The sequence below is a fragment of the Colias eurytheme genome, chromosome 21, assembly GCF_061535395.1.
Source record: "Colias eurytheme isolate Ceu_HAF_F1 chromosome 21, ilColEury1 Martin Lab GWU primary, whole genome shotgun sequence".
NCBI classification, from domain to species: Eukaryota; Metazoa; Arthropoda; class Insecta; order Lepidoptera; family Pieridae; genus Colias; species Colias eurytheme.
In genome coordinates this window covers 5,001-15,658 of record NC_143000.1, presented here as the reverse complement: position 1 = coordinate 15,658, position 10,658 = coordinate 5,001, and the positions used below count along the sequence as shown (strand labels likewise).

General features: G+C 45.3%; 1 protein-coding gene across 1 annotated transcript; it reads right to left on the bottom strand.

Annotated features, from left to right (window-relative positions):
* Positions 1–5,064: 5,064 nt before the first annotated feature.
* LOC149898824 (uncharacterized) lies at positions 5,065–6,348 on the bottom strand. The gene has a single exon (XM_090114739.1). The coding sequence runs from the start codon at positions 6,343–6,345 to the stop codon at positions 5,065–5,067; it is 1,281 nt and encodes a 426-aa protein (XP_089970865.1). The 5' UTR covers positions 6,346–6,348.
* Between the last annotated feature and the right edge of the window lie 4,310 nt (positions 6,349–10,658).

The following is a 10,658-nucleotide window of genomic DNA, read 5'->3' as shown; positions in this document are numbered from 1 at the left end:
GCAAGGGGGTGGGGGGAACCGAGTGTGACTGCCTGGAGGGCCGATCTGGAGTCGCTGAAGATGCCGACCTTCGACACTCCACTCTTGCAGGCTCTAATTACTGCTCTTGGTTAGGTTAGGTTAGGTTAGGTTAGGTTAGGTTAGGTTAGGTTAGGTTAGGTTAGGTTAGGTTAGGTTAGGTTAGGTTAGGTTAGGTTAGGTTAGGTTAGGTTAGGTTAGGTTAGGTTAGGTTAGGTTAGGTTAGGTTAGGTTAGGTTAGGTTAGGTTAGGTTAGGTTAGGTTAGGTTAGGTTAGGTTAGGTTAGGTTAGGTTAGGTTAGGTTAGGTTAGGTTAGGTTAGGTTAGGTTAGGTTAGGTTAGGTTAGGTTAGGTTAGGTTAGGTTAGGTTAGGTTAGGTTAGGTTAGGTTAGGTTAGGTTAGGTTAGGTTAGGTTAGGTTAGGTTAGGTTAGGTTAGGTTAGGTTAGGTTAGGTTAGGTTAGGTTAGGTTAGGTTAGGTTAGGTTAGGTTAGGTTAGGTTAGGTTAGGTTAGGTTAGGTTAGGTTAGGTTAGGTTAGGTTAGGTTAGGTTAGGTTAGGTTAGGTTAGGTTAGGTTAGGTTAGGTTAGGTTAGGTTAGGTTAGGTTAGGTTAGGTTAGGTTAGGTTAGGTTAGGTTAGGTTAGGTTAGGTTAGGTTAGGTTAGGTTAGGTTAGGTTAGGTTAGGTTAGGTTAGGTTAGGTTAGGTTAGGTTAGGTTAGGTTAGGTTAGGTTAGGTTAGGTTAGGTTAGGTTAGGTTAGGTTAGGTTAGGTTAGGTTAGGTTAGGTTAGGTTAGGTTAGGTTAGGTTAGGTTAGGTTAGGTTAGGTTAGGTTAGGTTAGGTTAGGTTAGGTTAGGTTAGGTTAGGTTAGGTTAGGTTAGGTTAGGTTAGGTTAGGTTAGGTTAGGTTAGGTTAGGTTAGGTTAGGTTAGGTTAGGTTAGGTTAGGTTAGGTTAGGTTAGGTTAGGTTAGGTTAGGTTAGGTTTTTTTTTTTTTTTTTTTAAAAGCACCCGCCATCACAGGGTGTTGTGTGCTTTCCTCTGGAATATTGTCCAGAGATGTTTGTTTTGCTTTTAATCAATTAATTACCACACTATTATTTATTAATACATTAGGCCTAAATGAATGCAATTTAAAATAAAAATACAATTTAACAATTTACAATAACATTTCCAAATTAATAATAAAATTCTAAAATTAAATATTACATTTAAAAACTTACATTAATTAAAAACATTGCAATGAGAATAATAAAAAATAAAATAAAATAAATTAATACAATTAAAAGTACATTTAAAACTTACATTAATTAAGACATTACAATAAAATACAATTGAAACAGTACGGCACAACAATAAAACTTAACCCTAACATCACAGCTTATCACAGTTTCGTTTGTTAACCACCCCAACAATGTATTTACAATACTCCAAGAATTCAGTTCTCGTCTCATCCCCCAGGGCCGCGGGCAGATTCTCACCCGTCATCGCGATGCCCAATTTTTGCTCAATAACATATCTATCTCTTGCAAAAATCGGACACTCGAGCAGCAGGTGAGAAACCGTCTCGTCGACTCCGGGCTGACACAGGCACGATGGATTCTCCTTCAGCTTGAATCTGTTCAAGTAGAAGGCGAATCCACCGTGTCCAGTCAGTGCTTGTGTGGTGTGGTGTGTGATGTCTATTTTCCGTACTATTTTGTATGCAGCAGCAGCGCTTGGGAAAAAGAGCTTCGTGCCTCCAGCCGTCTCCCCCACATCATATCTCCTGTCCCATTCCCCGATCGTATCCCGTCTCAGGATACGCTTGACGAATGAAACAGGACACAGATCGTAGTCGGGTTTCTTCTTCGACCCCAGAGCGGCCTCCTTGGCTAACTGGTCCACTCTTTCGTTCCCCCTTAGCCCTGCGTGCGCCTTGATCCAAAACAGAGCGACCTCCCGCCTCTGCGAAGCAGCTTTTCGGAGGGCCGCCCTTGTTTGCACAGCAAGGGGGTGGGGGGAACCGAGTGTGACTGCCTGGAGGGCCGATCTGGAGTCGCTGAAGATGCCGACCTTCGACACTCCACTCTTGCAGGCTCTAATTACTGCTCTTTGGAGCGCTAGGAGTTCGGCCTGATAGACGGTGCAATACGGCGGCAAAGCAAGCTTGACGGCCTTCGTCTCGGCCTCCCCCTCCCATACGGAAAGGGCGGCTCCGACTCGACCCTCAATCTTGCTGCCGTCCGTGTAGATCCTATGTACGTGGCTATTAGCCACGTCGGAATACGAGTCCTCGTCCACCAGCCCGAACCCCAGCCCTTCCTGCTCTGCCGGATGTGGGTCCTCAATCGCCGGAGCCATTCTTTCCACCTCCCTGTCTCCCAACGCTGGGTGCGACACCCCCTTCTTGATCCCATATAATCTCGAGACTTCGAGAATTCTGAGATCAAGGGGGAGTATCCCAGCCAACAGCATAGCTGAGTTCAGGGAGACGGTCCGATATGCTCGGCAGATCTTTTGGGCGAAGCCCCGTTGTACGGTGTTCAGCCTTTTTTGGACCCCCATCTTTTCCACGGTGGGTGCCCACGCTGCCGATGCATACATAATAGTCGGTTCGATAACAGCTACATAAATAGTCCTTATAATATCTGGGCTAAGTCCCCAACCAACTCTGGCTGCCCTAGCCAAGAGTTTATATCGGGCGATTGCCTTTTGGCATACCGTCCCGACATGGGCGTTGAAAGTGAGGCCGCTGTCAATCGTTAGGCCTAATATCTTTATTTGAGAAAAGTATTTAATTTCCACATTCCCCATAGCGAGCCGTGGCACGTCAAATTTTAACCTCCTCGTTGAAAGGAGAGCACAAGTTTTATTAGGTGCAAATTTTAGCTTGTTTTCCTTTCCCCATTCATTTATTACATTCAGGACACGGTTCGCTTTCATTTCAATTTCAAGGGCCGTGTCACCCTCAAAGACCAACACAATGTCGTCGGCGAACGCCTGACAGAATACTTTCATCTCCTCTAGCATCCATAGCAGAGGGTCCAGCAAGAGGTTCCACAGGATTGGTCCACCTATGGATCCCTGCACGCACCCCTTGCTGGTCCCCCTACTCACTTCCACGCCCGCATATCTAACTTTCACTCCCCTTTCACTCAGGTAGCTGCTGATCACCCGCCTCACGTTCCCCGGGCACCCAACTTCAGCCAACCGCACCTTTATGGCTGGCCACCAGGCGCTGTCGAAGGCTCCCTCTATGTCCAGCGATACCACAACAGAAATCTTCTTCTCCTCCCTCATATTTCTGATGTGGTTCACTAGTCTACAGAGGGCGTCCTCGGTGCTCCTCTGTGGCATAAAGCCATACTGGTGGGGGCTTATTTTGGGCAACAGGTAGAACCTGAGTCGGCCGACCAGCATCTTTTCGAAGATTTTGCCGAGAACAGGTAAGAGGCCGATCGGTCGATAGGCTTTCGGTACCCGATATGATTCCTTGCCCGGCTTTCGCAGTATAACCACGGTCGCCCACTTCCACTGTGCGGGGAAGTAGGCGGCAGAGAGGCATCTGTTGAGCAAGGCAAGGAACCATCCCGGGTTACAATCCACAGCGTGCTGACAGATGTCGGCCGTGAGTCCATCCGCCCCGGGGGCCTTCTTGGGGTTGAAGGACCTTACGGCTCTCTTCAACTCCTCCATGATGAAAGGAGGGTCATCCGGGCCCGCCGGTGGTTCGGTGTCCAAGGACTCCGCACACCCGCGCACCCGACGATGTCCCTCACTTTCACCACTTTCCTGGTCCTCGGGGTAGAAGGTCTCCGCCAACAGTTCTGCCGAGCTTCGGGCATCGAGGGTCTCACCGCCCCTCGAAAGGGGCAGATCCTCCTCTCTCCCTGTGGCTCTATTAAGCACCCTGTAGATGCCCTCCCAGACCCCCTCCCTATCCTGTTTCCGGCAAAACTCCTTCCAACTCTTCTCTTGCGCTTCTTTCACTGCCTTTTCATACATCTCTCTTTCTTCCAGGTACAATCCAACCACGCGGTCTCTGCGATCAGGTGCTGCGTTTCGGATCCTGCGTCTCCTCGTGGCCACCTGCTTCTTCATCTGCGCGAGCTCATCATTCCACCACGACAAGGTGAATTTTTGTGTGTGTTTTTTGGTCGGCATTGTGTCTCTGCATGTCTGTGTGATTGCTTCAGTGTATCTGTCTATTGCGTCATCTATTTGTTGTGTGCTGTGTATTGTGTCTATGTCTTGTATAGTTAATTGTCTGTCCGACATCAGCTGGGTCAGTTTCTCATGAAACTGAGTCCAGTTTGCCTTGTGTGTGTTAAATATGCGTGTAGTTCGTATTATGTTCGTGCCTGTGGATTTATGTTGTCTGATGCCGAAGGATATGCCGTTGTGGTCCGAGCTCGTGAGACTCTCCTCAACCTTCCAGTTGTCCACTCGGTTCAGCAGATCGTCGGAGCACGCTGTCACATCCACGTAGCTAGAGTACCTTTTCCCACCTCTGATGGTATCGAACGTAGGGATGTCCCCGGTGTTGAGTATGTGCATTCCCATTTCTTCCAGTACAGCAGACACATCTCTTCCTCGCGAGTCTTCCACTTCGCCACCCCACCACGGGCTTTTTGCGTTCGCATCGCCTCCCAGGACCATCCTATGGATACCCAGCTCTCTCCCTATCCGCCTAAGATGGTCCAGGTAGAGCCCCACTGGTTTATCGGGCTCGAAGTAGAAGGACACTACAATCATCTCCCAGGCTTTGGTTCTGAGAGTGGCCACAACGATGTTGTTACTGCTAAGGCGTGTATGTAGTTCGACATCCAGTGTGTCGTCGAGTACTACAATACACGCCTTTACTGCTCCACCCCCTTCCCCTTCGCTCTGGAAGATCCTCACTCCATTGTATGTCCTCATACTTTTCGCCCCACCAACGTAGGGCTCTTGCAGCAATGCTACGCATGCCTTACGCTTGGTGGCTTCGAGCAGTAGCTCCCGTGTGGCGATTTGGCTACGCTGGAGATTGGCCTGCAGCATTCGGTACTGGAAGGACTCACCTTGGGCAACCTTAGCAATACGCTACCGCCGATCTGGCCAGAGCATCCCACCTCTTTCTTTCCGTACACTCTCTGTCAAAGGCGCTGTGCTCCGCGCTGCCTTTCTTAGCCTTTATGCAGTTGATGCATTGAGGCACTTCTCCCCGCAGCCACTTGTCGCACTCGGTCTTCATGTGAGGACCAGCGCAGTGGCTGCATCGTTCCTTCTCCTCCCTACACATTCGTCTCGTATGCCCGTATCCAAGACAGCGCGAGCACTGCACTAACGGACTTTGATCCATCACTTTCACTCTACTTAGCCCTATATGGGCGTATCCTTCACTCGTGCATCTCTTCCATACCTGTGGACTCACCCTGGCCACTACGTGGTTCTGGAGGTGGTTCCTTGCTTTCATCACGTACGCTACTTCTACCTTTCTCTCTTCCCCCTTCAGGCCCTCAAGGATGCTTGCATTTTGATTACTGAATGCTGTGACGAAATCGTCAACTTCGCATTTCATTACATCCCTGAAGACTAGTAGAGGGCTCTTATTTTTTACATCTTCCACTACTAATCCCTCATTCTTTCTCAGCCTTTCCTTCACCTTGATTCTTTCTTCCTCATTCGCACAGCCGACGACCACCTTCCTGTTCTTCACCTTTCTTACCCTCTCTACTTTCACCCATCCGTCCTTTGCATCCACAGTCTTTCTGATCATTTCTAACACCTCATCACCCGTCTCTTGTTCGTCTTTGGATGACACCATGACCGAATGCAGGGCTCTTGCTTCGGGGAGTTTCTCTATGACTCCCTTCGAGACAACGCCCGCATAACTCGCCGTTTTGGCGACAGTCATGTTGCCCTCCAAAAGCGAGCTCAATTTGTCCATTTTATTTTCATTCTCCCGCATGCTTGCTCTCATATCTTCCATTCTTGTCATCATCTCTTTCATACTTTCTTTCATTCCTTCACTTAGGTCCAGATTTCTCACCAATGCGTCGTCAACTACGCTGGGACCAGCATCGGATGGCGGGGGGGGATGTATAGGGTCCCCACTACGCCCTCCACTACCAGCCCTGGCATTGGTGAGTTCAAATTCAATCTCTTTTATTATTTCATACATCCTTTCTAGCGCCGTAATTACCCCGTCTTTTATATCAGTCTTTAAATTTCGGGACTCCCGCAGGTGGGCTTTCCCTTTCAGCAGAAGGGCTTTCCCTTCTGCAGTCCGACTTTTAGGTGTTGCAGGCTTCTTCACTGGTTCGGAGATAGTGAACGTGTCACTGGCACGCCTCTGGGGAGTGTGGATCATGATGACTTAGGGGAAAAAAAAAAAAAAAAAAAAAAAAAAAAAAAAAAAAAAAAAAAAAAACCCCTGTCAATAATAATTATTATTCTTAACACTATTAGGTCTCCCAATAGGGGAGATACCTGTCAATAATTACAATTAAAAATTAATATCACAGATATAAATATAAGATATAAAATATTAATATAAAAATATAAAGTATTAATAGGTCACTGATAGTTAAAAATGGTCAACTTAACACTATTAGGTCTCCCAATAGGGGAGATACCTGTCAATAATTACAATTAAAATAAATATCACAGATATAAATATAAGATATAAAATAATAATATAAAAATATAATATAAAATAAAAATATAAAATATTAATAGGTCACTGATAGTTAAAAATTGTCAACTTAGCACGTACGTCCGTAATAATTACAATTGGTCAACAATAAAAAAAAAAAAAAAAAAAAAAAAAAAAAAAAAAAAAAAAAGTCAAGTCAATAAATGAGTCAATACTTATACTTAATCAGTCTCCCAATAGGGGAGGCACCTGTCAGTGATTACAATAAAATAAAATAAAAATGGAAATGAGCAGCAAATACTAATATGATATTAGTAATACCTAATAAGTATTATAGTCTATAGTTCAGTTTAAAAAGTCAATCTATAAGTTATACGATATTATTATCGTACGGTTCGACCTACTAAGCTAGCACTAGCTTACTAAAGCTAGCTAGTCAGTACTAACCACTCAAGTCAATAATTAATAATTATTATTTTTACTTAAGACTATCAGGTCTCCCAATAGGGGAGTCGCCTGTTTATGATGAATAGAAATAAATGAATGAAAGATAATAATATTATAAATAAAATTATTATAAATAATAATATTATAAATATATATATATTTGTGTTGTGTGGTATATGGTCCCTAAGCACTCAGTATATAATAACCTTAGTCTAACAGCTACACCAAAAATGATGTAGCTGGTCTATTATATAGCTACACTTACAATAATTTACTAATGTACAAATACAGACTATTACATTAAAAAGAAAACATTCATTTGCCACCACGTGTTTCTTGTTTTCGTTTTTGTTGACTCGTGACCTACTTAGATTTTTCTCTTAAAAAACGTTATGAGGAGTTAAGATAATTTATTATCTTTGTGCGGGAAGGTGTATGGAATATCCCAGCACTAATTTAAGTAGGAAACACGGTGGGGGGAAAGGAGAAAAGTATAGTTTTGGCGGAAGAAAGTTCCTACTTTAAGGTTAAAACACTCTTTGGTGTCTATCTTCGCCAATTTTCAACCGATTTCCCCGGGACAAAAACCACGGGCTTTGTTTTAATAGGTTAGGTTAGGTTAGGTTAGGTTAGGTTAGGTTAGGTTAGGTTAGGTTAGGTTAGGTTAGGTTAGGTTAGGTTAGGTTAGGTTAGGTTAGGTTAGGTTAGGTTAGGTTAGGTTAGGTTAGGTTAGGTTAGGTTAGGTTAGGTTAGGTTAGGTTAGGTTAGGTTAGGTTAGGTTAGGTTAGGTTAGGTTAGGTTAGGTTAGGTTAGGTTAGGTTAGGTTAGGTTAGGTTAGGTTAGGTTAGGTTAGGTTAGGTTAGGTTAGGTTAGGTTAGGTTAGGTTAGGTTAGGTTAGGTTAGGTTAGGTTAGGTTAGGTTAGGTTAGGTTAGGTTAGGTTAGGTTAGGTTAGGTTAGGTTAGGTTAGGTTAGGTTAGGTTAGGTTAGGTTAGGTTAGGTTAGGTTAGGTTAGGTTAGGTTAGGTTAGGTTAGGTTAGGTTAGGTTAGGTTAGGTTAGGTTAGGTTAGGTTAGGTTAGGTTAGGTTAGGTTAGGTTAGGTTAGGTTAGGTTAGGTTAGGTTAGGTTAGGTTAGGTTAGGTTAGGTTTTTTTTTTTTTTTTTTTTTTTTTTTTTTTTTTTTTTAAAAGCACCCGCCATCACAGGGTGTTGTGTGCTTTCCTCTGGAATATTGTCCAGAGATTTTTGTTTTGCTTTTAATCAAATAATTACCACACTATTATTTATTAATACATTAGGCCTAAATGAATACAATTTAAAATAGAAAATACAATTTAACAATTTACAATAACATTTCCAAATTAATAATAAAATACTAAAATTAAATATTACGTTTAAAATTTACATTAATTAAAAACATTGTAATGAGAATAATAAAAAATAAAATAAAATAAATTAATACAATTAAAAGTACATTTAAAACTTACATTAATTAAGACATTACAATAAAATACAATTGAGACAGTACGGCACAACAATAAAACTTAACCCTAACATCACAGCTTATCACAGTTTCGTCTGTTAACCACCCCAACAATGTATTTACAATACTCCAAGAATTCAGTTCTCGTCTCATCCCCCAGGGCCGCGGGCAGATTCTCACCCGTCATCGCGATGCCCAATTTTTGCTCAATAACATATCTATCTCTTGCAAAAATCGGACACTCGAGCAACAGGTGAGAAACCGTCTCGTCGACTCCGGGCTGACACAGGCACGATGGATTCTCCTTCAGCTTGAATCTGTTCAAGTAGAAGGCGAATCCACCGTGTCCAGTCAGTGCTTGTGTGGTGTGGTGTGTGATGTCTATTTTCCGTACTATTTTGTATGCAGCAGCAGCGCTTGGGAAAAAGAGCTTCGTGCCTCCAGCCGTCTCCCCCACATCATATCTCCTGTCCCATTCCCCGATCATATCCCGTCTCAGGATACGCTTGACGAATGAAACAGGACACAGATCGTAGTCGGGTTTCTTCTTCGACCCCAGAGCGGCCTCCTTGGCTAACTGGTCCACTCTTTCGTTCCCCCTTAGCCCTGCGTGCGCCTTGATCCAAAACAGAGCGACCTCCCGCCTCTGCGAAGCAGCTTTTCGGAGGGCCGCTCTTGTTTGCACAGCAAGGGGGTGGGGGGAACCGAGTGTGACTGCCTGGAGGGCCGATCTGGAGTCGCTGAAGATGCCGACTTTCGCCACTCCACTCTTGCAGGCTCTAATTACTGCTCTTTGGAGCGCTAGGAGTTCGGCCTGGTAGACGGTGCAATACGGCGGCAAAGCAAGCTTGACGGCCTTCGTCTCGGCCTCCCCCTCCCATACGGAAAGGGCGGCTCCGACTCGACCCTCAATCTTGCTGCCGTCCGTGTAGATCCTATGTACGTGGCTATTAGCCACGTCGGAATACGAGTCCTCGTCCACCAGCCCGAACCCCAGCCCTTCCTGCTCTGCCGGATGTGGGTCCTCAATCGCCGGAGCCATTCTTTCCACCTCCCTGTCTCCCAACGCTGGGTGCGACACCCCCTTCTTGATCTCATATAATCTCGAGACTTCGAGTATTCTGAGGTCAAGGGGGAGTATCCCAGCCAACAGCATAGCTGAGTTCAGGGAGACGGTCCGATATGCTCTGCAGATTTTTTGGGCAAAACCCCGTTGCACGGTGTTCAGCCTTTTTTGGACCCCCATCTTTTCCACGGTGGGTGCCCACGCTGCCGATGCATACATAATAGTCGGTTCGATAACTGCTACATAAATAGTTCTAATAATATCTGGGCTAAGTCCCCAACCAACTCTGGCTGCCCTAGCCAAGAGTTTATACCGGGCGATTGCCTTTTGGCATACCGTCCCGACGTGGGCGTTGAAAGTAAGGCCGCTGTCAATTGTAAGGCCCAGTATTTTAATATGTGAAAAATATTTAATTTCCACACTCCCCATAGCGAGCCGTGGCACGTCATATTTTAACCTCCTCGTCGAAAGGAGGGCACAAGTTTTGTGTGGTGCAAAATTTAATTTGTTGTCTTTACCCCATTCGTGTATTACGTTTAGGACACGGTTCGCTTTTCCTTCTATTTCAAGGGCCGTATCACCCTCAAAGACCAACACTATGTCGTCGGCGAACGCCTGACAGAATACTCCCATCTCCTCTAACATCCATAGCAGAGGGTCCAGCAAGAGGTTCCACAGGATTGGTCCACCTATGGATCCCTGCACGCACCCCTTGCTGGTCCCCCTTCTCACTTCCACGCCCGCATATCTAACTTTCACTCCCCTTTCACTCAGGTAGCTGCTGATCACCCGCCTCACGTTCCCCGGGCACCCAACTTCAGCCAACCGCACCTTTATGGCTGGCCACCAGGCGCTGTCGAAGGCTCCCTCTATGTCCAGCGATACCACAACAGAAATCTTCTTCTCTTCCCTCATATTTCTGATGTGGTTCACTAGTCTATAGAGGGCGTCCTCGGTGCTCCTCTGTGGCATAAAGCCATACTGGTGGGGGTTTATTTTGGGCAACAGGTAAAACCTGAGTCGGCCGACCAGCAT